The sequence below is a fragment of the Micrasema longulum genome, unplaced genomic scaffold (assembly GCF_059751315.1).
Source record: "Micrasema longulum isolate JH-2025_06_02 unplaced genomic scaffold, ASM5975131v1 h1tg000264l, whole genome shotgun sequence".
NCBI classification, from domain to species: Eukaryota; Metazoa; Arthropoda; class Insecta; order Trichoptera; family Brachycentridae; genus Micrasema; species Micrasema longulum.
In genome coordinates, this window is record NW_028277468.1 from 166,828 (window position 1) to 185,973 (window position 19,146).

The following is a 19,146-nucleotide window of genomic DNA, read 5'->3' on the forward strand; positions in this document are numbered from 1 at the left end:
GATACATTTTTAAAATAATATAAACATTTCAATATAATGTGAAAAACTATTCAATTAAACATAAAAGTATTATTTTACATAAATACCGTATATAAAACACAGCAGTTTTCTATATAAAAAAAAATTTAATATTAAAAAATTATTAAACAATGTGTGCAGATTAAATTTTAAAAGGGAAATAATTTATATATATTTTTCTTTAAAAGGTACAAAATATAAGCATATTAAATACAATAAAATTCTGTTGTATCAAAAATAAATAAATATTAATAATAATGACAATTAAAGTAATTTGACAAATAGGTAAACACGTAAATATGGTACACAATAGTACCTTTACAAAAGTAAACATAGAAAGCACTATAACCTAAAAAATGTAAATTACCGTTCATCATCTTTGAAATGATTAAATAGAGTTGATTTATATAATCTATACTTTAGGTGAAAAATATTTCTAACGTATATATATATATCCCTTAAATTATTTCATCTGTTGATGTTTGTAAAGTTAGAGCTGAAACCTTGAGTTTCAAGGTTTCAGCTCTTTATCGGTTTATTATAAAGGTTTCAGCTTTTTTAGGTTTCGATTTTTAAGTAATGCATTTGCTACTTACACATGCATTTGCTACTTACTCATGAAATGCGGTCCCATCCTGTTCTTTAAAACCCCAGCAGTTTAATACACTTTAAAACGACACAACAAGAGCATAGTTGAATTCAAATCAGTAGTTTCGTACTGAGCGATATCTACAAAGAAACCAATGGGTAAAAACCTAAAACTACTCATTTAACAGTAGTTTAGTCGCCTTTTGTTTGATGCGCGTATGCGGTTTCGAGATAATTCTTGATTCTATGGTAAAGAATAATATTTTTAAAAGTTGAAAAATCTAGGTACTGTCAGAGGTAGGAGGAGCTAATTTAAAATGCGGGGCGGGGGGGGGGGGGGGTTATTTGACGGGAATATTGTGAGTAATGGTACGAGATTTTAAAATATAATATTATTATAAATAATATTGATTAAAAGATTTAAAAAAATTTCGACCTCGTGGTGTAAGGGTCAGCGCGTTTGCCTACCATGCAAGAGGCCTCGGGTTCGATTCCCGACATGGTAGATTTAAAATATTTATTTAAAAGGGTGTTTTCACACTAAAATATTTCATACTGGACTGATCATCTTACCTTCATATAACAAAAAAAAAAGATCAAGATACGCTGCGATTGCTTTAATTCTGCAGTGTCTTATGCACCATTTGGTACGGAAAAGGAGTGATGATGATGTATAAAATGTAATTACTTGTGCTCTATTTCAAACTGTTTATCTATTAATAAATTATCCAAAACGGTACATTAATAAAGGCAATTTCTAATTTATCTATTAATTTTCTACATAAACAATGTTTTAAAATGAGAAAATAGGCTGTTAACTAAAAATAGAAGGGAAGAATATTTAACTTTCAAACGATCTATTGAGCTTTTGAAATTTAACGACCGGAAGTTTATAGTTCTATTTTGTCACGTTGACATTAGATTATGAATCTTAATAGCCTTATTTGAATAATTAATATTTTATTACGCACACATTTTAACTCGTAATAGCTATTTAAGTTAATAAATATTTTTGATATCTTAATTTTCAAATAAAATTTTATATGGCAGGGTTTGGCTCGTGTTTTTCAGAAAAAAATTACCAGTTATATTATTCATATAAGATTTATTTATATTTAAATTTTAAGCAGTGTATATGTGAACTAACGAATCAGTTAGAATAAAATAAAATTTAAAAAAAATAATACATTACTGAAATGAAAAACGTATCTGAGAAAGAAATTTGGAAGGAAGTCTTGGCAATGTAGGATTTAGGTAGTTGAGGGTTGGAGTTCCTACCCCAATTGGAGATTGACAGAGAAGACACGAGGTTGCTGGTTAATGCGTATTTATTACATGACGAATAAGATATAGCACTTGGTTGCGTAGCGGCAATGATGGGTTGAAGAGACTGCACTTGAACTACATGCCGGAACTGTGTGACGTCGTCGAGCTGGTCTGACTGACTGAACTGAACTTGTTGGGCCAACTAACTAAACAGGTTGACTAACTGACGTTGCGTCCTATGGTCTCTTTATAGACGACGTTACTTTGAAGTTCATTTCTTCATGATAGGGACGATGTGAATATACTGCGGAAAAATGCTCACATTTAAACGTGCAATACTATAAGAGTTGCATTATATGAACGTATTGGATTCGATAGAAAATGATGACATTGCATCGTCGGTCATTAGTCTACTTCAGGTGAACTAATTCAACACGCGAGTGTCGTCGATTATGGACTATGGTCCCTACAGCTATAATTACTTTTTTTTTCAATACCTATCTTGTTTGATTGCACTCATCAAATTTATTCAAATACAAAAACAATAAAGTTATGAATAAAATCCAAGTAATAACTAATTAGGCACAGAACCAGAATAACGGATATTATAGATCGCGTAGCAGGACTAAAGTGGCAATTGGCAGGACGTGTTGCGAGAGAAGACCCACAAGATGGACCCCTAAAATTTTAAGATACCTTCGGAAAATAAGCGAGGCGAAAAAAAGATGGTCCGACGACATAGCAACTGTGGAAGGTAAAAATTGGCTGCAAGTAGCAACCGACTGAGAAAAATGGAAGGACATGGAAGAAGTCTATATCCAGCAGTGGAAGACAGAAGGCTGAAAAAGAAGAAGAATGACTATTCGTTATTTTGAAATATGAACAATATAATTAATTGAATGTACAAGCAAGTGAGGACTACTTGCAAATATGGCAAAATCCAAAATCTTAAATCTAAGAAAGTGAGATATTAATTGAAACTTATTCAGAATACAATTTTTTACAATAATTATGACATTGTCTGTTAAAAATACGGCTTTATTTGTAAGAACTTATTTTTCAAATTATCGGGTTTGTTGCAAACATGTCAACCTCTACTTGAGTTTATTAAAGTTGGAATGTATAAAATTGAATTTGTTATTTCACTACTGTTTCTTGACATAATCATGCTTATGTCATCACTGCTTACGAATAAAATATTTACTGATTATTACAAAAAAATGAAGTTTGAAAAAATAGTTAAAGTTCAGTCTTGCATCAGTTTTTTGTGATTTGCTCAAAATAAAAAATGATGGATTTTATCGGGTTTGCAAACAGTACCCTTAAGTATGCCTACAGAAATTACCAACTATTTTTAATGAAGTTTGAGTTTGAATATTTTAGATATTTATGCTATTTTACCGACGCGATGTTGAGTTTAGAAATAATGCTAATTACAAAATTCCATTCAGATTTACACAGTAGTTCTGAAAAAATTCATGCTCCTCTAATTTGTGTCAAAGTTAACATCCTATTCCCATAACTGATTAAAGATCTATTGATTGGAATATATATCTTCAAACAAGAAACATTTTTGTTTATCTAAAAAGGTGCCAAATATTTACCTGCACAACGTTTTAAAATCGCTAAACACATATTTTAAGTTCTTTGAACTTAAGTTACAAAAAATGCTTAAAAATTGGACGAGACCCAATATTTCAATCATGTTTCCTTGCCGTGTTAAAAATAAATATCGTTTTTCATTAAATTGAAGAGAAAAGTGTTTTGATGCTAAAAATACAGAACTTATTGAATGAAGTTGTGCAGAAAGCAGCCAGCTATAGAAAAGTAAAACTGAGATAATAGCACTTTTGTAAAAAGACTGAATAATCTAATATCCTCAACATTTGGACTGTTTTTTTTTACTTTGACAAATGATAAATAATGCATTTATTTGTTTTTTTTGTAATTCAACAAAGAATTTGATTATGTACTTGACCAGTTTTAATGTTTTTTAAAGTCTGCCTGACCACTTAAGATGTGCATTTTGTAGAAAACAGTCAGCCCCAGTAAACTGTGATGTATGTTGTCCCTACGCATTGAACATTTTCTTTTATATTTATATAAGCCAGTCTAAAGATGCCCATTAGAGTGTGAAAACGCTGATTGGTCGAACCAATAATGAACCAAGTATTTTTAATTAGTACTTTATATGTTAATATAAGTTATTACATAATTTATAAATGGGTACTTTATTTTACAGAACAACTTAATTACTTTGTTTTCCACACTTTAAAAAAAATTATTTAAGATTTTAAGAATTTTTTGTGGTTTTTTAAGTTGGACTGACCGCACAACCTTAAATGTGTATTCTGCAAAAAAACAGACAGATCTAATATTTAATGATGTCTTGTACAAACTTTGAGGGTGTGAGGTGACATTCTGCATAAAAACATGTTTTTTTACTACAAGTATTTTAAAAATAATACTTTTCTGTAATTAAAATACTTATGTATGTATCCAATTTAATCTATATTAGAGAACTAGATTCTGGAGCATTAATCTTCCATCAGCCATATGCCGTTAGATTATTCAAGCACAGTGGGTGTTTCCTGCGAATTAATAAATGCCGTTTTTGTAATCTACACTATTTTTAATACGGAAAATTTATTACAGTTTTAAGCAGAACATGAATTGACCTTACTGCACCCGATAACACGAATATAATTTGTTTTCAAAATTTTGAACTGGCCTGCTTTCTGCATAACTACATTAAATTATGTTCCGTAATACATACATTATCGATTGGAGGATATAAGTTGATCTCTTGCAAGTGTAAAGTTAATTATTGGAATTATTAAAATTAGCGATTATTTTTGGTGGAAGTTCATCTTCTTTTATCTCATCATCTTGATCTGTTCTAGGCCGTGATTACAATGGGAAGTTGAGGGTGTCATACCTTGACCATCACGGTATTATTGAAGATAAATTCTTCCGAGCGATCACACTGCCGAATCTTTACTTTCAAGTTTTGGGTAAGTTTTATATAGATACGAGTATGTACGAATGGGACACGAACGCCACGGTACACATATCTACGCACTAAAGTGACATGCTTACATTAAACGACATAGTTGAAGATAAATTCTCCTAAGCGATCACGAAGATACACTACCGGCCATTTATCTTCAAGTTTTGAGGTAGGTACATTGGTATGTATCTAAGGCTATAGTACCTCACGGTACACATATCTGCTCATTGAAAGTGTCATTTTTTTTCCATAGAGCAATTTTTAATTAAGATTTATTCAAAATTTTCATTGTTCTGATGTGGCCATTTATTTTTTTTAAAGCCTATTTAAAATTCGAAAGAGAAATATGTGAGTTTTGTAGTCGAATTGGCAGAGATAATGTGGCTAGATGCTGACATATTTATATATAGCAGTATCCAACCGTTCTTTCATGTTTGTTATTTGATAAAAGATTGTCACTATGAAAAACAATATGAAAATTATTTTTTTTATAACTTTTTCCTATCTTTCCGAAAGAATCTACCTACTTATGGGCAAGCTGGCTTTGCAATATTTCGGTAGATACATATAGACGAAAAGTAAACTAACTTTATCAGTATTGTTAAATGTACATTAAAATAATGTTTAAGTCAGGATTTTCGTTTTAGTTGTTATTTATTTAAAATTTAAATCGTTTTAGAGTTAAATCGTTTATTATCACAGAAGCCTATTAAAATTTTGAGGGATAAATACTCTAATTTCAATTAAGCTTTGAACGCGGATTAAAGTTTTTTCAACGGAGATGCAGGCATAGAGAATAGAATACCAGATTACTCTGTATTTGCATATATATCTGGCATTCTCCGCACTTCTGACTTTTAACTTGTTTATCTTCAAGTATTTATTGAATTTGGTCATGGGATATCTTTCTCGGTACTCCACGTTTTCTGCATCCATCAAGATATGCATCCAAAACATTTTAGCCGTTCTTTCGTTGACCATTCGCTCGACGAGTACATGTGCAAATCAGCGGGGTACTATTTTCTGAATTATATCGATTACGTCTTGTCTCTGCATGCTTTATTAGAGAAACACTTTAAAAAAATAAAAACATTCATGCTAAAGAAAATTCACGGTGCCAGACAAATTTGATAATTAGGTATTTGAATATTGTTTTTCTGTGACTCTCTCGCAAATGCCTCCACGATACTATGCAAAAAAGACAACTGCGTGTTGGACTGATTACGCCTAGCTAAAATCGACAAAATTGCCGTATCTATGTTCCGTTAAGAAACAGTATCGACAAAAAATCCTGTTTTGAATTTTGTTTTTTTTTTATTAATCCTTTTGCGTTTTTAAAAAATAGTTACGGTAGTATACTGTGCGTCCGAAGACAGACGATAAAACAAAGGGGTTTTTGGATGGTTTTAGTTCCCAAAAAAAAATAATTATTTATCAAAAAAACTACGACAGACACCCCAACGAATGGTAAATATTTAGTGAGTAAAAAAATCATTGCTCTACTGTCATAAAATCCAGGGAGAAAACACATGAATACTTTTGTATAAAGAAAGGTAAGACCGTGTCTCCTCTAAAGTTAAAATAATATCAAATATAAAAATATGTTCATCCTTAACATATTACAACAGACACGAAGAACATCTTTAGATCTGTTATTGGCTGGTTTATGTGGCCACTTTACGCACTGTGTAACATTCATTATTCTGCCTTTATTTGAACATCTATATTCCTTCGTTCCATATGTTGACGTTTTTGAAGTTAAGGAGCTGAAACTATGGGCAGAATGGTGAATGTCACACAGTGTGCAATGTGGACACTTAAACCAGATAATGACAGGTCATAAGCCCTGTGGATGCCTAGACTTCTATATTACCTTGTGTAAAATAGTATTTTTAGTTTCAGCTCTTCAACCTTAAAAACGTCAACAGATTAAAGAGTTGAAAAAATATAAATGTTTAAATTATGGGCAAAATGATGAATTTTACAGTGTGTAAAGTGGCCACTCAAACCAGCCAATGACAGGTCATAAGCCCTGTGGATACCTAGACTTTTATATTACCTTTTGTAAAATAGTATTTTTAGTTTCAGCTCTTCAACTTTAAAAACGTCAACAGATTAAAGAGTCGAAAAAATATAAATGTTTTAATTATGGGCAAAATGATGAATTTTACACAGTGTGTAAAGTGGCCACTTAAATCAGCCAATGACAGGTCATAAGCCCTGTGGATGTCTAGATTTCCATATTCCATCATGTTAAATTTTCTTCATGTCTGTTGAGGGTTTATGCTCATTCGGTTGTACATAGGAAGTGGGTACTACTGACTTTGCAACAATAACCGATGGACCAGAGATTCAGTCTGTTTGTATAATATACTCATATAAATGACTATTTATTTTAATTTTTCCTGAATTTGTGTGCCTAATAATGTATGCCCATTTAAGATTTACCAACTTAAAATGCATTTCTCTTTGACTAATTTTCTTCTATACTTCGCTGCTTTACTAGAAATCTTGTATTTTTTTTTTACTATACATTACTTTTATTGAGTTCAACCATAACAATAAAATGTGTTTTCTTTCTGCAATACAACTTTTTTTGTTTTTGACAGGTGCCGTGGCGCAGTTGGTAAGACGGCCAACTGTGAAACTGGCGTCGCGGGTTCGATTCCCCCCAGTTGCAAGAAAAAAAAGCAAGAAAGATTTTTTCTCAATTGGTCTGGGTGTTGTGATGTATTTTTCATTACCTCCTTCCATATCCCCTCTTTTCCACCGGCTGACAAGCCTTGAAATATAGACTTAGCGGGTTATTCCTTAACAAAAACTTTGTATTTCAATTTAATTTTGTACAATTGGCTAAGGCCGTTAGTTATAATAATCAATAAATATGTTAATATTAACTGCTTACTAGGTGGTTGAATCCATTCCTTGTCTACAAAAATTTGGATAAATTCAAAACATTGTTGATATGTTCAATTATTGTTTTTTTTTTTTTTTTAACAAATCACGTTTCTGGGTCATTGTTTAAGAATGGTTTTTTAATGTTTTAATATTCTCAATGTTCTTAACACAGTTTATATTTCCCTGGAGTTACTTGCTCTTTTTTTGTCACAATTTGAATATTTTTATACGAAGACAATTTTTTTTAACGCACCAATTTACATAATATGTTTAAGGACGCCATCGCCAAAGGATTTTTGAATTTATGTTTAACGGGAAAATTATACGGGCTAAACGTAACGATTTATTGCAGTTGACAGTTGCAGAGTCATCACTACGCTGTCAAAATCTTAGGGTAAAAATGTTAATAAGGGATTGAAATATGGCGCTTAACCCTTATTTAACCCCATATTTACATCTTTCAATATTGACTGATAAAGCGACTTGTGATCAACTCGTATAACACAATAAACTTCACGTGAAACATAAAGAATTTGTCTATGGTTAAACAAATCAGCTGATTTCATTGATTACATACACTTTTCTGCCTATATTTGACAATGCACATTTCTTAATTATTTTTTTTTGTCGAATTTTTTTAAACACAATGTCTATTTGTAGCACATACAAATAAACATTGTGACTAATTCTCACGGAGAAAGCCTGCGATATAGTTGTTTTGAAACTAAACCATTAAATATCATCTTACAAAAAATGTCCATGTATAATGCATCATAAATAACGGTAAGTTTTCCTATGATCGACATATTTTCACAATTGAAGACATGAGTGAATAGATTATTATGTAACATATTTGAAAAAATGAACCTTTTAACAGGGATGAAGATTTTTTTACAGCCTTTTCATATAAAATCTACTACACCATCAAATAGTAGCATGAAACCAATTTTGAAAGCGAATGAAGATGTTTTATTGTTAGTAATTCTACTGGTGTTCAAAATTTTTATCCGGGATATCTCTGTTTTTTGTTGTTGTCACATAAAAGCTTTATGTACTCCCCTAAAATCCCTTAAAATTAAAAAAAGCTTAGAATCCCTGAAAATATGTATACATATATTATATTTGTTTTTCATATTTATTTTTTTTGCAATTGAGCATTTTTATTATTATTATTTATTTTAATTCTTACCGTTTAATTACTTTGATATTATTATATTATTTCGATTTATGTATAAACTAGCTACAAACTTTTAAAATAACCTTTTTACTTAGGTTTTAATTTTTACTACTTTCATTTATTTATTTTTTCCTTCGTTAATAAAAATAGATGATAGATAAAAATAGATGATTGATAACCTTAGATCATTGAATTAAGATTAGACATCATAATAATATAATATTGAAACTTTACTGGTCCACTAGAATTAAGTCTAACGGTATAAACTTTTTCACCATGTAAATGTACAGTATATTTAATCATTAAAAGAAAATTAAAAAAAAAAAATGTAAATTATAGATTGTACAAACAATAAAACGCTTTGCTCCTAAACTCAATCGACTAAGGAAAATAGATTTTTTACCTTTGAAAATAGACACACTATAATTGAATTATGCAACAAACCGTCACGCTGTTTCCCCGTAAGAGTAAGCAGAAAGAATAGAACGCTACATCACTCTATCTTTGCAAACAGATTTCGCTTCCTCTACATTCATACATCTTCTCATGCACGCGCGCCAATTATTTCGACTTTTGACATGTCCATCTTCAAGTGTTTGTTGGATTTGGTCATGTCATGTCTTTCTCGGTCTTCCTCTATTTCTGCATCTATCAACATTCGCATTGTAAATATTCTTAGCTGTTTTTTCACTGTCCGTTCGCTCTACATGTTCACAGCAGCGCAGAGCTCCTTTCTTGATTTTGCCGATAGTGCTTGTCTCAGCTTTACATAATGTACGGATCTCAACATTTGTGCATCTATCATACATAGTTTTACCACACATTCACCTGAGAGATCGCATTTCGATAGCTTTCAGCCAACTTTCATCGCATCTAAGTCCATAATTAATATGCCCATGTGATTATTATTTAGAATATTAACTTGTCTGTCTTTTAACCTTATCAATAATATTTAATTAGTCATTGATGACTGCATGTTTCGATAAAAAAAAAATGTATTTAATTATTTTAAACATCAAATGCTGACTATTTTGTAAGCAATATGTACCTTAGTTATGTTAAGCGATTTGAAAATTTGATCAATATTTTTTTTAATTGATTTGATTTGAGTTGATTTATTATGGTTCTCAAACAATAAACAACATATACGAGATTGATATAAATAATATTCACAATTTGTTATGCCAAGATATTGTTTATCAATTATACGTGAACACAACATGCACAAATAAGTTTAAAAATATGTAAAAAAAAACTAATAGATTAGCTCAATTAAGTTCTATTAATAAATGTTTTACCTAAGTTAAGCAATGTTGTATAATGCCCGTAAGTAAAATATGTTTTGGTATAAATACATAAATTAAATCATATATATATTTATATCCGCTTTACGGTCTCAAAAACGTTTTTCTTCTCTGTTGTAACAAATTTTTAAAAATCTAAAAAAAAATTAAAAAATTAAAAGCATGTCGCTTATAGGGTACGTAACTTGAATAAAACAATTATTTTTTAACATGTTGTTTATTGTGATTAAACAATCCGCGACAGCGTAATTTGTGACGCGAATATTAATGGCTATTTTAAATCGTAATTCTGTTAGGACTGATAGATTGGTTGTTTTATTTATTGATTTCTCAATTGAGAATGCTAATTTATTGAGAACATGCGAGTAAATTCCAAGTTCTAATTTATGACAAAAAAATAGTATAAATACTTAATAATAAACTTTAATTAACCCGGCAGTGGTGAGGTGGGGTGTGACCTACCCAGAAAAATGTTTCTATTTATTTATGAGTTTTAACATGCTTCCCTATTGCGAGATCACTAACACTATCCTCAATTCAATTTTCGACTCAACGCACAGCAACATTAAGTCCGTTTTCAATAAACACATTCACCGGTACAGTACCTAATCACAAAAAAACATTAAAAAAAAACTGTGAAGTTAACGATGTTTGATACCAAATCCATGTAACGTATAGCTTTTAAGGAATTTAAGTATTATTTTGTACCAATTTTGAAATGTAAAAACAGGACGCATGAATTTATATGTTTTTTCCAGAATTACGTCAAATAAATAATATTGCTTAAATTGATCCAAATAATTATGGGTATGAAATTATAAATTCTTTTTTGGCTTAGAATTTTAAATGTAATATCCGTGTAATTTCTTGTTTAAGTATTTAACATGTTGAATAATAAAATCATCTTATGTGTAAATACGTCAAAAAATAATTGTATGTTTGTCCGTTAAGAAGTTTTTCAGAAACTTCTTGGAAATATTTTATGAAATAAAGTTTGATTTATATATGTTTTCTAAATAAATAAAATATTCAGAAATGGGAGGAGGGACTTTCTTTGAAACTCTGTGCACCTTTCACTAATATATTGAAGTTTTGTTCAAATATTAAACAGCGCTACAGCGTCGATGCACTTTAGCTGCGCTGCGCGACAACACTTTGTTTGGAGTGAGGCGCAGTGCAGCGCAGCTGTAGTGGTGTTTGTTTATACCAAAAAAATGAAGACTTTTAAAAATATTTACTCATAAATTTAGTAATTATCAGATTCCTTAAAAATTATTACGCTTTTTAGGTAATTTATTCCTTTTTACTTTTTTTATGTTTCGTACGTTAGTTATAATATTTCATTAATTTCAGTATGACTGAATTTTTATAATTTCACAAATCAAATATGTAAATATTCACAATAATTTTTTGGTTGATATTGCCATTAGTTATCAATTTGACAAAAAATGATTAAAAAACAATTTCAAAAAACGTCATGCTATTTTCTCGGGCATTTCGTTATGGGGTTTCTCAAACCCCTCCTCACCATTGCCGTAACATATTTTAACCCAACTACTGGCGGGTTAAGAGATTGGGCTTCTCATTTTTTTTTCTGAGAACCTTATATAAGCTCAAGCTTGTATATTAATGTTATAGTTAAGAATCTCAGTTCTACCGATAGAAAGATATCATGTTTTAAAATGATTTATTTTGAATATCAGAAATAAAATAGAACGGAAGTCGCTATCATAAATTGTTTAATACAAAATGCGAAAAAATCTGATTAGGACTATTCATATGTATAATCAATTGTGATAGTAAATTTCATTTACTGAATGAATTGATTATAGTTATGAGAATATAAGAATGTCTGACTGATTGACTAAAAAACGGTTGTGGCTAAAAGGGTAATTTAGAAACAAAAATAACCTAATAATAAAGATAATCGGTTGACCGTTAGCGCTAACGATTATCAGTTATCGAAATAAATATTAATATTAACGGTTATCTATTAGCGTCAGCGGTTATTGGTTCGTAAAATAATCAATCATCGGGAAAAATGAGTGAGAAATTTAAATTTGAAGATGCTTTTTTGTTATCTAGCTACATAGAATTATATTAGTCCAGAAACCGCGTACGCGCATCAAACTTAAATCGATTAAACTACTCATTCATAAGTAGTTTTACGTTTTGGCCATTAGCCACTCTGTGGACGTCGCTTAGTACGCAACTGCCGATTTAGATTCAATTATGCCGTAATGTGTCGTTTTTGAGTGTCAACATACTGCTGGGATTATATGGGAATGGGGTGGGATAACGTGTAATGTGTGTAGTAGCGAATTCACAAATAATATTTTTAAGAATTTGATTATTTTACCGTCTCTCAGATTGTGAAATAAAACAAGATGGACGTTTTGTTAGTATTACCAGGTTAGCAGAATGTTTAACCCTGCTTTCTTGTATATTATAATTCCATGTCTAGCTAGTTTGTCGTATCAGTAAGCATACTTCCGATAAAAGTACAGAAAAAAAAACACAAGTATCTGGTTATTTTCATACAAGTTTTTTAAAATTAAATTATTTTTATCAATAAGAATTTAAAAGTTTTAATATTTTTTTTACCAGACAATTTTTTTACACAAGATTTTTGATAAATTTTAACACGTTTTTTGCTACCCAATTTTGATTCAGCATATTAATCCTTTGTTCCCTGAACATAGATTAAGCAGAATTTTTGAAGTTTTTCTTTTAAATTATATAATTTATGTCTTAAAAATAATTACGTATTTTGCTTGTTTTTTTAAAAACTCTTTACATAAAAAAATAAATAGATGGAACATTTGTACAGCAAGAGAATTGGACCATAAGAAGTTACTATTTTCCAATACTATATATTTACAAAAATAAATAAAAAACTCACATTATAATCAAACCTTGAATGTATTTGAAAAAAAAGAACTACTAGCTGTCATTATCAACATGTTATGGTGTGTAAAGAAGTAGTAATTTTACACATCCAAACTATATGACAAAAATATTTTTTACACTTTTTCTCGGACCAGTCACACGGTTTCCTTCAGAAATATTTTGATTTTGTCCAAATTTTTATGACGACTAGATTTTTTTTTTGTTTTTTTACAATAAACATGATAATAAAGCAGAGTTGTAAAAAAATAAAGTATAATTATATATCAATGAAATACATATTAACAGAAAAATAGTAAACGAAAAAATCCCACAAAGGCATGGCCTGTTCGTGGGTATACAAGAAAATGTTAGTGAATTTTTGCTCCTATAGTAAATAATGGACAGTTATAATATTTTTGTGTAACATAAGAAAGAAAAAATAAAATATTCTGTAAAAGATAATATGGTATTTTTTTATAGTAATTAAAAAAGGAAATAAAAATATTAAAAAAAAACTTAAAAATATTCCTTATTATTAAAGGGCAACAAAATAAATCATATAAAAAGAGTTCATATCTTTAGTTTGAATCCAGGATAGATCAATGAAATATTATCAGTAAAAAAATAATAAAAAAATTTGGGGCCTATAAAATATCCATGTCTCTGTGCGAGCCTCGTTTTAGAATGTGGTATTTCTAACCCACGAACAATGTTTCCCGGGGAACAATTAAGGTTAAAATATCACATCAGAGATGCAGAACTTTTTACCTTAATTTGAATTCTCCGAATCTCCATTCCAAGTCCCGAGGTACAAGCGGGTCGTGCCGTGCGCGGAATGCCGAGTGCTCACCGCCGCCCATTACCACGACACGCCGGCATAGCAGTAGCACCTAGTACCGGGTCAACTCCTGCCCCGGACATTGTCATTCACTGCACTGCACTCACTTATGTCACCGCTGTCACCAGCTCGCTAATGGTCCGGAGTACTGACCACTCCGCGATGTTTGCAAATATACCTGGAACAGAAGAAACAATTGACGTATTTATTTTTTTAATTTTTTACTTTTTTATTTTATTTTAATTTGTTTTGAAAAACAACAGTAATTCAAAAAAATATACGCAACATTATAAAAAAAAAAAACATAAACAAAAGCAAAATGAGTTTTCCACATAAATACAATTATAAAAATCCAGTTCAGTTAGATATTTTTATTTTTTTATTTATAAATTATATAACACTAAGTATTTTACAAGTATAATACGTTGAATTACATTCCCAGGAGCAAAATACATTATTTTAAATATCAATTTTTCATATCTATTAAAACTTATATCCAAATGTTAACAATACCTAGATCGCGCCACACTATAGGTCGACCAGCTTCAAGTGGAAGTTTAAAGAGGGCGCACGTTGGCAGAATAGAAAACAATTAGTTTTTTTCTTTAATTTTCTTAGAAAATATATTTACTTTAAATGTGAAACGTGTCCGTTTTAATGTCATTATCAAATAAGCATGATCTACAGATAATTAAATTTAAGAAATAAAAATCGCTATTTTTTAATGCATACTTTAACAAAAAAATCATTTTAATATTCGATGAATATAAAACCATTAAAGTAATTACGCGTATATAAAGGGATGGTTACAAGTGAGCCAGTGTAAACAATTCACGGAAAAATAAACGGAATTATTTCGTTACTTTAGTTCGTTTTTGTCTAACATACTATTTTTAACGAAATTGAGTTAAGTGTTGAGGAGTCCTGAGAGAGCTTTAATTTATAAGCTTCAAATTATTTAAAAAAAAAAAACTGTTTGAGGGTTTTTTTTTAACGAATATTATCTTAAGTTATGATCATTATTAATCCCTATTTCGTAATAAAAACTTTGAAGCTCTATTTCTCCAGATTTGTGTTTTGATCTGCTGGACAAACACACACTAGAGCGACGATTTGAAAAATAATAAATAAGACACATTAAGGTTTACACACTTTTTAACGAATTAAAAAAATACGTTTATTAACTTTCGACGATTCCTAGAAAATGTAATCTTTAAAGGGATGGTTTTAAGTAGGTCATAAAGGTTAAATTGTTTAATGATCAGTAATAGTCAAAAATCGAAAGTAATAGTAACAAATTTAAAAACAGAATGGATTTTTGAAAGAATGCAGTAGCAGTTTAAATATATATTTATACATGTTATATTATATATGTGGCAGGGGCGAACCGTGTATAGAAGCGATTATGCACAGCTTACCATTATATTTGACTAACCATAGCAATGTTTTATTGTAACTTTATATACAGAAAAATAAATAAATAATTATAATTTAGTTTAAACCATTTCCACCGTTTGTATTTTTATACTAATATAAATATAAATGTTAATAGAGCGCGCCCAGCGCCTGCGGTGAGCCAAGAAACTAGCCGATTATTCCAGCTTATTTTTTCATACAAATAAGTATACTATATTTCGAATGTATTAATCCCAGTGCGGGTTTTTTCTCCTAGATTAAACTTGCAGATTACACAAATTATTTAAAGATTCTTGATTTGGATAACAGTATTTCAAACATTGTTTCTTAAGAACTATTTTTCTTTAAGATGGTACTTTTGACATAAGACAATAATTACTTTCATGCGTCATATTGCAGGACATATAGCGCTCCACGCCGCCGTTTTTAGCACTATTAATTACTAGAACAATGCGGCCAGTTGACATTTCAATTGAATACCTAATATCGACTGAATTCATAATGGTATTTTTTAATGAATTATATATTAAAGTAATGGATAATATATCTATATAATATAATATATCACGAAGTTACATGGTATGAGTTGATTTTATGGATAAGAGGTTGTTATATCACACAGAACCACAGAAAAATATCAATTTATAGTATATATTACTTACATTATATTATGTACCTCCTATGTGGGTACAAATATATGGTATTTTTTTATAGCTTACCTGTAAATAAGATCACCATTTGCCACTGGTATGTGGGTGTATGTGTATGTCCGTGAGGATGGAGGTGCGTGTATGTGTGTGTATATATGTATACATACTTATTTTAAAAACAATGTTTTATATACCTTAATTTATTTGTTGAAATGTATGTATATTTTGTATTTAAATTATGAATATTATAATTCCACAGCAAGCACGAGAGGTTGCCTCTTTTTTGGTGTGGTATTTTGTTTCGTTTTTTGTTTCTGTACTTTTGCTTTATTATGTATTTCTTTTTATTAACATATTGTATTTTATTATTCATTAAATAAAACAAATTGAAAAAAAAAACATTTTCATGTATTTGCATATTTGTAATCATAAAAACTGGTTAGTCCCTTTTTGTTTAAAATTACTTTACTGTATATGACTGAATGAAATAAATAATAATAACGGCAGATAATTTTTTTTTCCATAAAAATATCAACACAGGATGATAAAAATAGCTATCCTGGCAGCACTCAGTTAAATACTCAACGGATAAGGCTGTCATGGCGGCAGCTTGTCTTATCGAGTTTCCTAAAGCGATTAATGTGCCTTTCCTCAATTTTTCTACTTCACAAAAATGTATAACTACGTAAGCGATTGTTTTATCGTCACCACGTACTATTTTTGACGGTCTCAGCATATTATTTAATGAATTATAGTAAATAAATTAATATAGAAATGATGCAAAATGTTTCACCCCGAACAATTGCTTGCAACTAAGGTACAAAGTGCGGGGAGCAGAAGGGTGGGGGTTGTCGAGGATTTTAGGTATGAAATTAATCAGCCACGTTAGGCTGGTCAAGCTGTAATAATAAATCAAAGTTATATAAAAATAAAAAAACAAATTAAACAACTGTGTTTTTAAAAAAAAAATAAGTTTGTAAGTGAAAATTCTTGATGGAAGTTCATTGTAATTTATTATATAAAAAAAACATTCTCGAAGATGTCGCGAAAGCGATGAAACCGGTCACTGGATATTCCAAATTTGTGGATTAAAGTATCACTTGTGTTTTATTTATATAATAAAAAACTGTGTTTAAACCACTAATTAATTTTTTTTCACCGACCCGTAACAAAGTAAGATTCATAATGAGAAAAAAATAATGAAATTTTTTTATTTATTTAAGTCCACTCCTGTCTAGCTTCGAACGTATCCATCTTACATTACCATCCTTTCAAGACAATAAGACTTGATAAATTAGTTTAATTGGCAGCATACTGAAAAAACACAATAGGAAAGAATTCATTAGTTAAGTATATCTTGAGAAAGAAGCTTGTTAAGCTTTGAAACCGGTCGGTGGAAAAAAAATAGTGATTAAAAACGAAATTGTTCTATTTATTTTATTATAATGAATAACCACAAAATGACTGGGCTTCAAATATAAAATTTATACAAAGTTATATCAACCAATGACAGGTCATAAGCCCTGAAAATTCCAAGGCATTCATGTTTCCTTTTATAAAACTATTTTTTAGCTTTGTTTTAATCATCATCATTCCCTTTCCGCATATAATGGTGCCATAGGGCACTGCATTGGTACACCAATCGCAATTTATTTGATCATTTTTGTGTTACACGAAGATAAGACAATCAGTCTTACGTTTCAGGTACCAGTCCAGGGACTATGAAATATTCTGGTGTGGAAAAACCCTTTTAAAATAAATATTTCATATCAACTATGTCGGGAATCGAACCCGAGACATCTTGCTTGGTAGGCAAACGTACTGACTATTATACCACGAGGCCAACTAATTTGTTGTTTTTGTTTTTTTTTCGAATTGGGAGTAGTGATTAAAACAAATCTTTATATTTTATGTACAATACTGTATTTTTTGGCACAGAATAAACGTTAGGATTAAAAAAAAAATACAGGTAAATCCACCTTCTGCATATCTTCTCCTATTTTTTGTACAGCAGGCTAGTAAAAATGTAACTGTTGACATACTTAGTGCAAAACATATTTTATAAGTACAAAACATGAGATGGACACTACGAAATTATTATTTTCTGTCAGTCAGTTTTGAGGTGACTTCAATAAAAATAATAAGGGAATAATTATTGACGAAAATCTACGATACGGAGGTTAAGTTCCAATCGCTTTCCAGATTAAGAAGGCTGTGTCATGTATTCTGCTCATTTAGGAACATCTCGGACATTGGCACTCTCAGAACGGTGTATTTTGCTATTTTCCAGTCAGTGGCAACCTATCATGGTATAGTGGGCTGGGGAGGTAGCGCTGTGTCTATCATGAACCCCCTAATTAACGTACAAAAATTAATACTTAGAGTAATGCTTCGTTGTCCCCTCACTTTTCCACCTGAGACATTGTTCCAATTCATGAAGGTACTGGACATTAAACATAAAAAAGTCTTTTACACATTTCTGGTCATGCGGCTACAAGAATAGATTCTAGCAGAATGCTGGTACGAGGTATTTCTTTAATTTGAATTATTTAATTAAATTAACGCGTATGACGTTTGATCAGAGGAATTTCTCTTTTTTGAACCCAAGAGTGTTCAATGTTCTGGATGATCATATTAAGTTCTCCAAAACGAAAGCCATTTTCAGGAGTGTAATAGTCTGGATTTTGTCTAAGGGAAGAGATCATTGTAGGAGACTTCTGCTAGATATTGCATAGATTTATACACTATTAAGCGTCTTGTTCAGATGCGTTTTAAAATGTAGATATGTTTTTGTAATAATATTTCATTTTTATTTTTGCTATTATTTAATTATGTACGTGCTTCTACTTTCCATAATTAAACAAATTAATTATACACGAGTTGCTTATTTTTTGCCTTGCTTATTATGTACAAGGCTTATATTAACTGCAAAAGGTATGTTCCTTCTAATAACTCTGACTATAGTGTGAGGATCTGGTGGGATAATCTATAATATTGTAACAATGTTTGATTATGTCCAAATGCTTGCAGACTGGCTGGATTTCCTCCCCAGGGAGTTGTTCATATTAACATTTATTTCAACAGAGAAGAAA

The 19,146-nt window shown here is 30.2% G+C and overlaps 1 protein-coding gene across 1 annotated transcript in view; it reads right to left on the reverse strand.

The window, feature by feature from the left end:
- LOC148283057 (guanylate cyclase 32E) overlaps positions 1–19,146 on the reverse strand; it is a gene marked incomplete at its 3' end in the record, with an annotated part of 223,567 nt that overhangs the window by 165,470 nt on the left and 38,951 nt on the right. Inside the window, exon 2 of the mRNA XM_088224128.1 lies at positions 13,919–14,166. Coding sequence (XP_088080254.1) covers positions 13,919–13,945 — 27 coding nt within the window. The remainder of the gene's footprint in view (positions 1–13,918; positions 14,167–19,146) is intronic.